Here is a 14744-nt window from a genome sequence, read left to right as displayed (position 1 = left end):
CCCTGGACACCAAGAACCACCAATGCACCGACCCCTGAGGGCATCAGTCACCGGCAGGGAGTGTGGTGAGGGGAGATAGGCCTTGGAGGGCCTGGGAGTTCCCAGAGAGGTGGAGTCTAAGACCCGACCTGACATATAGACACAGACAAACAGGTACACACAGACACAAACATGCGTTCCCACCCTCATGCACACATATACAAACACTCAGCACTCACCCAACGTAAGGATTGACATAAATGGACATGTACACACAATCACACTCCCCAAACATACTCTATACCCCGGGTCCAGGTACCCTCGCCCCCAGAGGGGGAAACAGAACCCAGACCCAAGAGATGTTACCCTTCCCCCCGAGGTGGAGGCAAGCAGACCGTCCCAGGCTCCGCAGCAGCAGGGAGGCCAATCGGACAGCCAACATCTCCTCCTCCCCCCCCCGCCCCGATGGCTAGCAGAGAAGCTAGACGCTTTTCTTTGCAAGCTCCTTTGACTACACGTTGGTAAGTTGTGTTGTGGCAACTGACGAATTGAAACAAATGAGCGTGCTGTGTGTGCAACAATCATTACCTGTCCTAGTCTGGTCATTAGCTGCCAGCTAACTGGGTAAGGGTGTCATGGGTCTGTAGCTCTGTCCACCGTTTTAGTGAACATATTTACCTTTAAAGTAAGTTACAGGGCTTTCCCTGCATTTCTGGAGGGCTTACATTTCAATAAAACTGATCTAACATGCATATCCACATAATTATGGATTTATATTTTATATTTATATATGTATTTTTTATTCTCATTACTTTATTATTATAGACTAGGAATAAATAATAAGAGAAGGATTCTGAATCAGCACCATGATGAAAACTTGTGGCCATAGTACTGTAAACACAGTATTCTGGAGAGGGTATAAAATGTCACTGCATGTGTCTGTCCCTCACCAGATGGATTAAAAAGGGCACAGGTAACAATGACACATGTACCAGTTGTTACATTGCAGAGGTATTCAAGTACAAAAACTATAATAAACACAATTGCAATCTTTTGGTTCTATAACATTTTTCTATCATTACTTTGTCATGGACTAGGTGCAAGACTTGTTAAGTGTAGACAATTAAATAATAGATTAATGCAATAGCAAATTATGCCTAGTTCTCAGATGGACAGCAAGTAGAGAGTGATAGATGAGATGAGGAGATGGAAGGAGGAAGAGAGGCGAAGAGTGAGTCACAGGCAGAGCCTAGTTTATTTCCCACAGTTCTTTTTATTCTTGCCTTATGATTTCAAGCACTGTCACCAATCTTTGCATTTTAATATTATCTCATAGCACTTGTTTAATAAGCTACCATCTCTCCTATGGACTTTTTAACATCTACAGTCTCAAAGCAATAGAGCCCTGTCTTCTAGCACTATCAGCAGCAGGAGCAGCAGCAACCCCTCAACAGCAACATTGTACCCCATCAGGTAAAACATAGACTAAAATAGTCATCGTTTTTTTTATATGGTGCATCCTTTCAGTTCATCCTCTGTACAGAATGCTTTATTCTGATTGGCTGGTTGCTTAATATGTAACGTGTATATAGACTATATAGACAAAAGTACTGGGCCACCCCTGTTTGCCCATGAAAACCCATTCCACGAAACTCCCAGCACACAGGTTTTGTGCTGATGTTAATGCCAGTACCATGGCTAGTTGCTTGATTTTATACACCTGTGTCAATGGGATTGAATTCAGACAGCTGTAGTCGAATACTGTTTCCATATAATTTAAGACAAGATATTGTAATATTATACACATGACAGCGTACATATTGACTGGAAAGCTGTACAAATAAAAGTGATTTGGCAGAAAATGAGGAGAAGCAGAATTTAGTGCTAAAGTTTTTTTTCCGGAAATTATCTGGTTAAAGGAAATTCTAGGTCCATTCATTACAGTCATTCTACATTCATTCTTCCTGTGACCAAAACATGTAAGTAACTGTCATCTGTGTTTGGTTAAAGAACCAGAGGGGGTGGTTGTAATTTAAATCATTTTGCAGCTGGTGGAATATTTGTCATGTGAGATGCACAGAAAATGCTTTGAGGCATCTGGAAACATTTTACTTTTTTCTGTTTATTTACTGAGGAAAACGGATGCTTCGTGAGTAGCTGTGAGTCGAGTATAATCATGCAAAAGCTTCACATATAAAACTATGTTCACATGTCACTGCACTTCTTGGTTTTCATGTCTCCCTCTGCGTGTCCTTTCAGCAGTATCTTTTTATATCTTGGCTCTGTTTTCTTGATGTGTTGCCATGAGTTTAGCACTCTGCAGTCTGTCAGACCTGAGTGACACGAGATTCCTTAAAGAGGAACCCCATGCCTCTCTGATCCCCATCTACCTGTCCTGCACAAAGGCCTGTCAAAAGAGGCCCATTGATCGGAGGGCAAATAGCCCTGTTCTGCCCATACAGTGGTGCGTAATCCCTCATATATTCAGGCCACTCATCCATTCCATCCTCGTCCTCCTCATCTTCATCATCATCTCCTTCCTTTTCCCAGAGCGATGTGGAGACATGCTGGTACACCCTGGTGTCCTCGCACTCCATCTCTCTGTGGTAAAAGTAGCTGAAGTTGGACACAATGACAGGCACAGGCAAAGAGATGGTGAGCACGCCAGCAATGGCACACATGGAGCCCACCAGCTTTCCCCCAACTGTCCCTGGGCACATATCGCCGTACCCGACTGTAGTCATGGTCACGACTGCCCACCAGAAAGCCTCTGGGATGCTTTTGAAGTTTGTTCCAGAACTGTCCACCTCAGCGAAGTAGACGGCGCTAGAAAAGATTATGACGCCGATGAAGAGGAAGAAGATGAGCAGCGCAAGCTCTCTCAGGCTGGCCTTCAGCGTCTGGCCCAGGATCTGGAGGCCCTTGGAGTGACGAGAGAGCTTGAAGATCCTGAAGACTCTCACTAACCTGATGATTCTGATGAGAGCCAGAGACACGGAGGGCTGCGTACCTTTGTCCTTTGCTAGCTCCGTGCCCACTGTGACAAAATAAGGCATGATGGCGAAGAAGTCTATGATGTTCATGATGTCTTTAAAAAAGTGCATCTTGTTGGGAGCGCTAATGAAGCGCATGATGAGTTCAAATGAGAACCAGCAGATGCAGATTGTCTCTACTATGAAGAATGGGTCCTGGAAGGCAGTGAATCCAGGTGAGACCAAGATGGTGTTGTTTGATATGTTGGGGTGAGGAGCGATGGAGTATTGCTGCAAGATAAATAAGGAAGTAGAAGAGATTAAACTCAAACATTAGATTAAAAGAAAAATCAAAGCATATAACCTGCACTGCCCAAAAGATTCAACTTATTTTCACACACTCGTTGGTTTGGAAGAAGAAATAGGAAAATAGAGAGAGAGGAAAGGTAGGGCAGTAGTAAACAGCTCCATGGAGATGATGTTTGCATGAATGTAAACAGAGAGAAATCAAGAAGGACAGAGTAAACATAAGGAGGAAAGTGAGAAGTAGTGATTATTATCAAAGTTTGTCCTCAGCACATTTGAAGTATGACATCTGTCAGGATCTTGTGAGATCTCTGATACGGTGCTAAAGTCTCTCTCCTCTCCATTTTCGCTCTCTTAGTTTTAATGCTTTTTTTTTTCTCTCACAGACTTTTATAAACCAGTTTCTCTATATTTAAACATAAAACATTCACCTCATGTGACTCAGGATTGTATTACAGCCACCTGACACTTTATTTAACCCAGCTGCTTTTTTTTTTCTGGGAACAAGGTGCAAGTTTGGAATAACTGTCTTTTAACAACTTATTTAAAGTTACTCTAAGCATTTGATGGCCTTGCAGTACATACTGTGCTCAACTCTATTTCCTATTTCCTGTTAATTAGATACACCTGGCTGAAAATGTCTGGTATAACAAGCCTGCAGTAAATCCTGCTTCCGTCAAGGTCACAATGTTCAGGCTTGGTTTTGATTCAGCTCTTTGTGGTGGGTTTGAACTGTATTCTGATAGATGTTTGGTTATCCACTAAAATAACCATTCAGCTCAACCAGCATCTCCCTAATTCCACATCAACCCAAACCAAACACTGTAACCTTGGCGACGGGAGAGTTTACTGCAGTCTGTTCGTCTTAAATTACATTATCTTTAGCTAGGTTGACCTAATAAACTGGAAACAGCATATGTTTCTTGTGTCCTCGTGTGTGCTGCTTTATATATACTTTGAACTGCCTGTGACATTTGCAAAGCAAATTCTAAACAGACACTGCTCAGATTAAGGTGAAATATACTAATGGCAGGTTGAATGATGTTAGTGTCCATCACTTAGATCCAGGCTGTCACATAAAACCAACAACATGCATGGTTCGAGATATTTTTGTTTGTAAGATTTTCCATCTCGTGAGTGACTGATAACGTGGAGATGGCTGTGCATGTATGTTTATTTTGGCTTGCATTGTATCCGAGAGTATTGCAGGCTCTGATCACTTTAGTATGGAAGACAAATCTGCTGGTCAGTTAAGTGGCAGAGCAGGTTGTTCATCAGTTTCGGCTGCTTTGGTGGTAATGGGATGAACAACAGGTGCACTAGAGGGGCAACAATGAGAGAACCCCCAAAACAAGAATGGTTTGGGAGTCGTGATGGAGGCTACTGACAACTTTTCCACCTCTAATCTTTTCTGTTTCTTTTCATTAGTTTTGCATTTGGCTGTCTCCCAGAACAGTCTCAAGATCATGGATGAGATTCTAGCACAGGGCCCATTTGAAGATGTCAGGCCCTCATGCAGTTACTTTTGGAGAGCTGGACAGGGCAAAACCATAACCCATCAGTGGGACCAGTGTCTGCTCCTTTGTGCAAGGAGGAACAGGAGGAATGCTGCCAGACCCCTACAAAGTAATCTCCAACAGGCCACTGGTATAAATGTCTCTGACCAAACAATCAGTAACAGACTTTGTGAGGATGGCCTGAAGGCCTGACATCTTCAAATGGGCCCTGTGCTACTTCTCCACCAGTGGAGCCTGATTAGCATTTGCCATAGAATACCAGACATAACAGATCCACCACTGGAGTCTGGACATAATCTGGGTCTGCAAACAGAATGGCTGAAACAAAATGTTACAATGGACCAGTCAAAGTCCAGATGTCAACCTAATTAAAAATCTTGTGGCGAGCCCTTCAAAGAGCTGTGCATAAATGAATTCTTACGACCCGCAATGAAGTGAAGCAACTCTGTAAAGAAAGGGGGCCCAAATTCTTCAGAACTTTCATGGAATATTCATTTATTTTTCTATTTGTTAATTGTTTTGGCAGTTTTTGTCCTCCATACATCAACATATCTATCTCTGTTTACTGGAGTAACGAGGGAGTGGTGGTGGTGCTTTGGAAGCATGCACGTCTGCTACCTGAACCTCCACAATCCATCTCGTCTCCAGGCTGCCGGAGCACATGCGAGACAAATTTAATTTTGCCGTAGTCATCAGAAAAACCGATCCGTCTCCATCTTTTCCATGCCGTTTTCAGTGTGTAGCCTATGAGTCACTGTGTTTATTAATACGGGCTTTGGTTTATGTGTTGATGGGCTCTTTGGGGTGTCCTTCCTCTATATATAGCACCTTTAGATCTCCGAGGAGTAACCTGAGACAAGCTCATCTCCTTTCCTGCTTTTCATGCTGGCTTCTCTTCGTCTAAGTCCTTCCACTCTCTAGTGCTTCTTCCTACTTTTAAAGCATCCACTTCATTTGAATTAATCAACTAATAAGTAAAACTCTCAAGCCGCTTTACCTGCTCTCTTTTATCCCACATTTTTTTCCACTGGTGGTTTAACTGCTCTCCTCATCTCGTACTTCTTTCCTCTCAGTCTAACTGGATCAGATTAAGTGGCAACTCCAAAATAATTTCAGCAGATAGTCTCCTTTACTTTCTTTCTTTCCTCAGCCTTTGCTTTCCTCTCCATTTTTCACTCAGTGTTGCTTCAGGAGATAAAAACATTTTCATCTTGTGCTGCAAAGTGACATCTGTCTGCACTTCTTGTGCTTATTTGTTCACCTCATCACTTTCCTGCAGTGTTACGCTGTGTTCTCTAAGCACCCTGTCGTCAGCCTACTCCCTCACTCATGCGGTTATTGCAACTGACATAACTTTCCTTGTGCAGCCCTGTGAATACCGGTTTTGTAGATATGAGCATCCTCACCTCCCTACGCTCCTTTTCATTTCTGAACTCAGGCAGGGTCTCCAGGCAGAAGATGAGAATGGAGACCACAATGACCATGACACTGATGATGGCGATGATCCGGGCTCCGCTGGAAGATTCCGGATACTCAAACAGCATCCAGATTTGCTGCTGCCACTTTTTTTCAGGTAGAGGTCTTTCCTCCTCTTTGGCGAAGCCTTCATCCTCTTTGAAGTGGTCGATGATCTCCTCTCCGAGCTCGTAGAACCGCAGCTCCTCCAAGAACATGTCCAGGGGGATGTTGGCGGGCCTCCGCAGCCTCCCACCTGACTGATAGAAGTAGAGGATGGCGTCAAAGCAGATGCGGTTTCTGTCCAAGAAGACTTCATTCCGCAGAGGGTCGAAGTAGCGAATTCGACGCTGGGGGTCACCCAACAGGGAGTCTGGGAACTGAGCAAGGGTGCGCAGCTGGGTCTCATAACGCATCCCTGACACGTTGATGGCCAGACGCTCCGTCAGAGCCCACTGACACCGCCGGCGGTTCTCCCTTCTGGGATGCGCTCTCGGCTCCTTGCTGCTCTCTTTCTCCAACTTGTTCTGCTTGTTTTTGGCCTGCTTATCTTCATCACTGACCTCCTCGGATTTTTGTTTATCTTTCGTCTCACCTCCACCTCTATCTGTACCTCCCCCCTTATGATTGTCCATGTCTCAGCCTGGAATAGTTCCTTTTTAAAAAGAAAAGAAAAAAAAAGTACTTTTTGCTGCTTCTTTGTTCTGCAAGAAGAAAAATGTAAGTTACCCTGACAAGTTCACTTCAACAACCTTTACAGATAGTTACAACATCTTAATAACTGTGTATAAAAGGTGTATAAAAAATCAATTGTACATTGTAAGTATACATGAGTAAAAATTTATGAGTTGATTATTTTACCAAATGTCTTCATTTTTTACATATTTTTCTACTGTTAGACTTTAATGTAACACCAGAAAATGTTACACCTGTACAAGCTTCCCTGAACTGACTTCTAGGTTAAATCAAAATGGATTTTAAGATGATTTCATCTGTCTATAATCCATAGACGTCAGAGAAACTGCTGTCAGCTCCACTTTTCTTAAAACATGCTATACAGTGTGTTTGTTTAGATTGATTTCATACTGCATGCACAAATTCCAAGACATGCTGTTAGCGTAAACCCACCTTAGTTGAGCTCCTCCTTTCACCTGCCCTACTGGCAGCTAACGCTTCAGGCTAATGCTTCAAACCCCAGGCGAGTGACCATGACTCTCCTGCTGTTCCTTCACCTCCATGTGCCTTCTGGGCCGACCCATCATCACACCATCCAGGCAACCCCTCCTGATTCTCCCTTGAGTCACATTTAGGAGGTGAGGGGAGGAGATAGAGGGAGCTTCTTCAGGGGCTGCTGTGGTGTTAATCTGCCACCCTGGGTAAAGTTAAAATTGTTAAGCTTGTTTGTAGGTCACTCACTGTCTGCGCTTGCACCCTTACGCTGTCTCTCGCTCTCAGCATGGGAAATGCTGTTAGGCGGAAATTCAATCTTGGACTTGCTCCTTTTCCAAGAGCACGCTGCCTATTCGCCCACTTTTTCTGACCCCAACAAGCCTCCTCGCTCAAAAATGTCAACCTCTTACAACCCTCAGTCTGTCTTAAACATGCTGTGCATTCTTACATACACTTGTAGCCTGATCTGTACCTGAACTAAGAAGTTTAAAAAGGAGAATAAAAAATTAAATAAGGGAGCAGTGTTTGCACTGATGAACATGATTTACACTCTAGAATCATACCACAAACATTTGGTTGGTATTTATTTTTTTCCCTCTTTTGCTGTTACAGCTTAGCTATAAATTAAAACTTGCAGGTTACTGTGGTTTGTGCAGAATTATCCACAAATTGGATCAGAGCAGTGATAAATCTGTCATGAAATGTGCCCACACCATTACTCACTTTATGTTAAATATAACATATAATATATTTCTGTGGTTATTTTAGACATCTTAAATTATACACCAAAACATCTCCGAGTCTCTGGGTCTGTGTGCAGGAAGACTTTTCTGAAATGTACTGTTGCCTTCAAATACTTCAAGTAATTTACAGCTTTTAAGTGTTTGTTTTCACAGAGGGTTTGTAAAGTTTGCTCTTTGCATTAAAAATCTCCAAATCAAATTTTGATACTTTGAAGTTGAGTAGCTGGTGTAGAGGATTGTAGGTCTGAATGTGTGGGAAAACCTGCTGGCTTGTTTACTGCAAGCTGCAGCTGAAGGCGCTTGGAGATCCTGGTATTTTTGGCTCACTTTATTAAACTGTGTGAGATGTGCTGAATCCTTTACTGGCATAGTGAGTGGTATGGTAGCATGCAAGCTATGCTCTGTATAAAAAAAACATAGATGTAGCTTCCAGGTCTGAAAAGTGAAGCAAATGTGAAGCAGTGTGCCTTAAACTGTATTCTTTGTAATGGCCAGCAGGGGGCTGACGCCACAGGTTGCAGAAAGAAGCCCAATTTAAAAATAATTTGTGAGTTGATGAGTTTATGGCCTCACTTCATTTTAAGTTACTAAAGCACTTTCTTCCTTAAAATTATTATTATTATTATTATTATTATTATTATTATTATTATTATTATTATTAATAATAATAATAATAATAAGAAGAAGAAGAAGAAGAAGAAGAAGAATCCCTGAAAAAATCAGGAAGTTTAATGATTTCCGAATGGGTTTTTTTTTTAAACACAAAATGTTTTGCCATGTAAAATGAGGAAATTAGATTAAAGTTCATTTCAGCTTCTACCTTATCCACATGTTTTAAGTCACATGCCCTTCCTGAGCCAACTTCAAAGGTTTAGTGTCTCTGATTTTTTTATTTTTTTTATTTTATTTTTTTTTTACCTCCAATCGACCCAGCACCCTTTCACATGAATACGTTGACCAGTGAGGCGTGAAAATGAAGAAATGAAATAATTACGTTTAATATTAAGTATACAAAAAGGAATACTTTTAACAAAAGGCCAGGTCTCCTTGATCTTTAAGTTGAAGCAGCATTGAGATATTTAATGGCATCTGAGCATTGCAGAGTAAATCAGCTTCCTGCAATGATTCAAAACGTTATAAAGATGGGAGATCTGCTTTATAACCGTTAGAATAATAGCATCAGCAAGTTTAGTGGAAAGCAGGTTCATTATACTGTTAGGTAAAGACACTACAGTATTGGAGAGAGATCTCAAACAATCAGACGATCCCATTCCTGCAAGTGCTTGATAACGGGGAGTAGGAAGAGCTTCCTTTCACTGAACGAAAGTAATCATGTCCAGACTGATGGTTTCTAAGGAAGCTGACATCAGCTTAGGGCGGCTAAGTTAGTGGCACCCAAGCACAGATGTCCAGACACAGTTGAAGTAAAAAGGAAATTATTATAAAAGTTCAAGAACCCTCTCTAGAGCTAGTTTTCTTGTGAATGTATAGATTTCCTACTATCCCTGTCCTCCTGAACGCAGCAAAGCAAACCGCATGATTTTGTGGCACTTTGAACTTTACAAACAAACATGCTGACAGCGGCTGATCGTTTCTGCTGGCGGCAGAGGAGTCCTGCTGTGATGACTCCGAGCAGACAAAGTAAGAAGTAACCGTTATTAGTCCGCTGTTTGACAGCAGCGCCGCTTTGCGTCACATTTATCATCGTAACCGCAGACAAAATGTCCCTCCGCTACTACAACAAAGTGGCTGTTGTCACAGGAGGATCCAAAGGGATTGGCAGAGGGATTGTCAGAGTGTTTGGTATGAAAATGTCTTTATTTATGCTGGCAGTTTGCGCATGCAGCGAGGAGTGGCGCACTGAACATTTTTGCGTCTTTTTTTGTTGTTCTTTTATAGTGGAAAACGGAGCCAAAGTGGCGTTTTGTGGAAGAGAAAGTTAGTAAGGCTGTTTTTATTCTGCTACTTTGTAAAACAGTTACACGATTTCACTTTTGGCAGCATATATGAAAAGAAAAATAATGGGGTGCAGTGTTTTGCGGCATGATCAGACGTGTCTCGTAGGTGCAGCAGGTGAAGCTTTAGAGGCGGAGCTTAACAAGACCGGACCAGGCTCGTGCAAGTTTGTCAAAAGTGACATCTCCAAGGAAGAAGACATAAAGGTGAAGTGCAGCTTTGTGGGTGTATGGTCTGAAATGGAAAGAGTCACATGATCACATGATGATCACATGATGATCTCACTGAACTCAGAGAGTGACTCCTGCATTCACTGCGGATGTGTATTTGTCATTTGTTGGTTCCTCTTGTCTCTGCAGAGGCTGATTGCAGTCACAGTGGAGCAGTTTGGTCACATCGACTGCCTGGTCAACAACGCAGGCTGGCGTGAGTCTTTTGTGTGTGTGTTGTTGTTTTTTACTAACAAGGAGACATGACAACAATGCTGTGTTGCTTACTGTCTGTTTTTGTGTTTGAAATCTTCCTCTTCAGACCCTCCTCATAAACCCACTGACGACACCACAGCAGAGGAGTTCAGAGACTTGTTGAATCTGAACCTCGTCAGCTACTTTTTGGCGTCTAAAGTACGTTTTCACAGCTTTGGGTGCAAATAATTTCTGTCTTCGGTGGTAACAAAGACAGTCCTTAAGGATTAAAGTGATACATTTAAACACTGATGAATGAAATAAATAAAAAAATAACTTTATTTTAAAACGACAGGCGGGAAAACAATATAGGAAAAAATGTTTTCAGTGGTCTTAAAAGTACACAAGAATACCCCTAACATGGAATCTACCCTTTCCTTGTGTCTACAGACCACCTGTAATATCACTTTTGAGTTTCCAGGATTTTTGCATTGACTGATTGATTTTAGCCAAAGCCAGTCTGACTAACTAATAACACATAAACCCTTCACACTTTTCATTTCTGTTTGAGCTCTTGGAGTAATTGAAACATTATGTATAGAGGATCTTTGCACCACCTGAAAGTCTCTCTCTCTCTGCAGTATGTGTTACCTTACCTACGAGAGCGCCAAGGAAACATCATCAATATTTCCAGTCTTGTGGGAACTATTGGTCAGAAAGATGCTGCACCGTATGTTGCCACAAAGGTGAGCTTCTTTCCTCGTTTCCTAAATTTCAGCCCTCTGCCCAAAAGAATAGCATTGTAATGTGATGTTTTCTCCACAAGGGGGCGATCGTTTCCATGACAAAGGCAATGGCAGTGGATGAGAGTCGCTACAATGTGAGAGTCAACTGGTGAGGCAAACTGGCATCTGCAAAAAATTATCACCCCCCCCCCCCCCCCCCCCAAAAAAAAAAAGGTTTCTAGGGAGAAGATATATTTTCAATCTCCAGATTAAATTAATTGGATTTCAATTTAATCACAAGGATAAGATATAAAAATGTGTTATGCTATTAATGAATCGCAGGGGACAGCTTGTGACTAGTATATTAAAATGCAGTTACCTTTGTGTGCTTTATATAGAGTTAACTAGTCTCATCCAATGGTTCCCAAGCTAAGGGTTGGCCTCTTTACATGGTCCCAGTATCAGTCTGAGGGGTTGTGAGATGGTTGATAGGAGCAGAAGTCAGAAAAACATAATCTGTATTTCTTATTTGGACTTCTCTTCAGTCACTGCTGTCTGTGATAACTGCCACAAACCATAAAGCCCAACTTTCTTATATCAGCCCCCCCCCCTCCCCTTTTTTTAAAACTTAATTTCGTAGCCATTGATAAGCTCTGATTCACTATTTGGGCTTTTCTACAGTAGACAGTTCAAAATTACACATTCTGTTCTCATAAATCCACAAGACTAAGATACCAAACAACTATAATTACGCAGTGAAATAAAAAATGTGATTCTGATAAATAAAGAGAAGAATTCTGGTGTGATATAAAAACTGTAGAGATTCTACAAGTATTTCATTCCCTTTAATCTAATAATGCCTTTCTTTTTCTAATCGGAGTGTCTGGCTTTTGTTGCAGCATTTCACCGGGTAACGTGATGACACCTCTGTGGGAGCAACTAGCAGCACAGACACCAGACGCAGCTGCCGCCATTAAAATGGGGGAAAATGCTCAGGTACGTTCAGGAAGGTGTTCAGAAGCCGTGCAGATTATGGGGGCTGGTTAGTAGTGAAGAGTTGAGTTATGCAGTCATTAATGAAAAGTTATTAAAATGTAATAAAAATGATCCGTGCCATCATCAAATCACAAAGAATCTCCACATTGGATCAGGGCAGCGAACGCCTCTGGTGCTGTTGGTCAGCAGGCTGCTGGTGGAAACTGTGCTACTGTTGCCTGAAAACAATGGAAGAGGAGAGGAGGAAGGTGTGTTAGGAGGCAGCGTGAGCGAGGAAAAGGCAGGAGTGTGGAGGTCAGAGATAGGGGCTTAATGTGAGGAGCTAGCTGATATGAAGGAGTGAAGGAAGGCGGATATTTTTCAGAGCAAGTGTCTGACAGAGATGAGAGTCTGCAAGGTGGTGTCATGGCAGATTGTAGCTAGGCAGCATGAGATAGAGACGAGGATCAAATGGTGGAAGTTGAAAAAGGAAAAATGTAAAGAATTCAGAGAGGAATGTCGACAGCTCTGGCTGGTAGGGAGGAGTTACCAGATGATGGGGAAAGCTGAAGTGATGAGGGAATGAAAACAAGGACACTTGGGAGAGGAATGAGAAAGTATTGGAAAGTGTTCAAAGAGTTTGGCAAGGAAAAAGCGGGATAGTCAAGAAGATGCAGACAGCTGATAGGAGTACTTGGAGGCTAGGTGTACAGCAAACACAGGTGGCAAAGGAGGAAAAGGCTTTTAGTGAGTTGTATGTGAGGCAGGACACTAAGGAAGGAAACTTTTATCGGTTCGCTAGGCAGAAAGATTGAGCTTGAAAGCCAAAAGTGCAACAGGACAGAGAGTGGAAGTTGCTAAGATTTTTCACCGGGAATTACCAGGATGGACATTATTAGAAATGAATACATCAGAGGGACAAGTCAAAGTCTGAGAGGCAAGGCTGAGATGGTTTGGACATTATTATTATTATTACACTTTATTGAGCCCCGTGGGGAAATTGCTCTCTGCATTTAACCCATTCACTCAGTGAAGCAGTGGGCAGCCATGGGGCGCCCGGGGAGCAGTGTGTAGGGACGGTACCTTGCTCAGGGGTACCTCAGGGTAGCTGTTAAGGGGAATCGAACCCCCGACCTTCCGATCATGGGGCAACCACTCTACCTACTGAGCTATCCCTGCCCATAAGAGGAACACTGGATATACTGGAAAAAGCAAAACTAAACTGCCACACACTGGAATCTCTCTGTCAGGCAGTCAGCATCGACGCCTTCAGTCTTGGATCGCAGCTGAACGAGTTTGTGTAACAGGCTGCATTTTTTCCATTAGAGGTTTCCTTTGATTCAGGCAAGAAAGCCTGTTTGAAGCTGACGCAATACAAGAGGAGTAACTAGACAGCCACCTCCTTTTAGTTTCGCATTTATAGAAAAAGAGTGAAAGACAAGTTTGTTTCAGTTCTTTAAGTGTTGTTGTTGTCTACATGTTTTGTTAAATTAGGATCTGTCATTTTCACACTTTTATTATGCCTGTTATCTAAATAATGGAGGATAGGAGACCCTCTGTTAAGCCTCTGTCGCATTAGGAGGTTTGTAGTTTTCCCTGTTCATGAGTTGAGAAAGCTGAAATTATGAAATCTCCAGTTTTTTTGTTTTTTTTTTGGGGGGGGGGGGGGGGGGGGTTGCATGGGAAGTCGTACAGGAGTTTTTTGAAAAGCTTCTCCTTCTTGGCAAATACTTGTGAGCTAGGAAGCAACAGTTGTAACAGCTGCAGGCCTGTAGAAGCACAAAAACAAAAGGAATTTACCCAGTGCACCCAGAAATATGCAGTCTAGGACTGAGAAGTGACACACTTTCTTCTCCAACAGCTCATGGGTCGAATGGGGACTGAGGCTGAGTGTGGACTGGCTGCTTTATATCTCGCTGCCGAGGCCACTTTCTGCACCGGGATTGACCTGCTGCTCAGTGGAGGAGCTGAACTGAACTACGGCTTCAAGAGTCAGATCCAGTCCTAACAATCCTGAGTGTCCTTGTGGTGGAGATATGTGCAAATGTGCTGGTTACATGACTAAAATGAATACTAAATAATTTTGGATATAAGGAAAGCAATTATATTAATTGATTTCAAGTAGTTTGGTGCTTGAAGTTGAAAATTTAAAGCTTAGAATTTTGGCATCCTAACCTTGAAACTGGACCTGAACCACTCCCCTATGATTAGCCAATCAGCACTAGCCTCTCTGACCTATAATAACCTGCTTTCGCCTACCCCAATCAGAGGTTTGTTTGTTTTTTTGTTTTTTTTCTCTTCCCTCATGCTTCCAAGGACTTCCTGAATGAGACTGCTGGCCAATAAAACCGGTCACAACAACTGCAGAGCTAATTATTACATTGATTTGGGTTTTTTTTTAATACACTAACATCGTTGTGTCGTTATTCTGAGACGTGTAATTCTTTCTGAATTATTAAACTGGTAGAAAAGTTGAATAGAAGATCCTGAATATTTCAAAGTCGGCACACGCTGCTCGTATCCTGACGCTTCTGGGTTCAGG

At 42.3% G+C, this 14744-nt stretch overlaps 2 protein-coding genes across 6 annotated transcripts; one reads left to right on the top strand and one right to left on the bottom strand.

Moving 5' to 3' along the window:
• Positions 1-1232: 1232 nt before the first annotated feature.
• kcna7 (potassium voltage-gated channel, shaker-related subfamily, member 7) lies at positions 1233-7883 on the bottom strand. 2 transcript variants are annotated; one of them, XM_026164108.1, is made up of 3 exons: positions 7358-7883; positions 6181-6933; positions 1233-3242 (listed from the first exon to the last, which is right to left on the bottom strand). In XM_026164108.1, the coding sequence occupies exons 2-3, from the start codon at positions 6862-6864 to the stop codon at positions 2307-2309; spliced, it is 1620 nt and encodes a 539-aa protein (XP_026019893.1). In that variant the 5' UTR covers positions 6865-6933; positions 7358-7883; the 3' UTR covers positions 1233-2306. The 2 variants fall into 2 exon arrangements, with proteins under 2 accessions (XP_026019893.1, XP_026019894.1); XM_026164109.1 differs by having other exon boundaries at positions 6181-6884.
• Positions 7884-9682: 1799 nt separating this feature from the next.
• On the top strand, positions 9683-14578 carry hsd17b14 (hydroxysteroid (17-beta) dehydrogenase 14). Of its 4 annotated transcripts, none has more exons than XM_026164114.1 (9): positions 9683-9783; positions 10042-10084; positions 10175-10304; positions 10458-10524; positions 10630-10721; positions 11144-11248; positions 11329-11396; positions 12127-12223; positions 14064-14578. In XM_026164114.1, the coding sequence occupies exons 1-9, from the start codon at positions 9714-9716 to the stop codon at positions 14208-14210; spliced, it is 819 nt and encodes a 272-aa protein (XP_026019899.1). In that variant the 5' UTR covers positions 9683-9713; the 3' UTR covers positions 14211-14578. The 4 variants fall into 4 exon arrangements, with proteins under 4 accessions (XP_026019899.1, XP_026019901.1, XP_026019900.1 ...); XM_026164116.1 differs by having other exon boundaries at positions 9690-9783; positions 10042-10080; positions 10207-10304; XM_026164115.1 differs by having other exon boundaries at positions 9721-9945; positions 10042-10080; positions 10207-10304.
• Positions 14579-14744: the final 166 nt, after the last annotated feature.

Source organism: Astatotilapia calliptera, chromosome 4 (assembly GCF_900246225.1).
Source record: "Astatotilapia calliptera chromosome 4, fAstCal1.2, whole genome shotgun sequence".
In the NCBI taxonomy this organism is placed as follows: domain Eukaryota; kingdom Metazoa; phylum Chordata; class Actinopteri; order Cichliformes; family Cichlidae; genus Astatotilapia; species Astatotilapia calliptera.
This window is presented reverse-complemented; position numbering and strand designations above follow the sequence as displayed.

Coding starts and splice junctions, on each gene's coding strand:
- kcna7 (XM_026164108.1), bottom strand. CDS start 6,864: ATGGACAATCATAAGGGGGGAGGTACAGATAGAGGTGGAGGTGAGACG. Junction 3,243..6,180: donor ATGAAAAGGAGCGTAGGGAG/GTGAGGATGCTC, acceptor TTTATCTTGCAG/CAATACTCCATCGCTCCTCA.
- hsd17b14 (XM_026164113.1), top strand. CDS start 9,864: ATGTCCCTCCGCTACTACAACAAAGTGGCTGTTGTCACAGGAGGATCC. Junction 10,525..10,629: donor GGTCAACAACGCAGGCTGGC/GTGAGTCTTTTG, acceptor CTTCCTCTTCAG/ACCCTCCTCATAAACCCACT. Junction 10,722..11,143: donor GCTACTTTTTGGCGTCTAAA/GTACGTTTTCAC, acceptor CTCTCTCTGCAG/TATGTGTTACCTTACCTACG.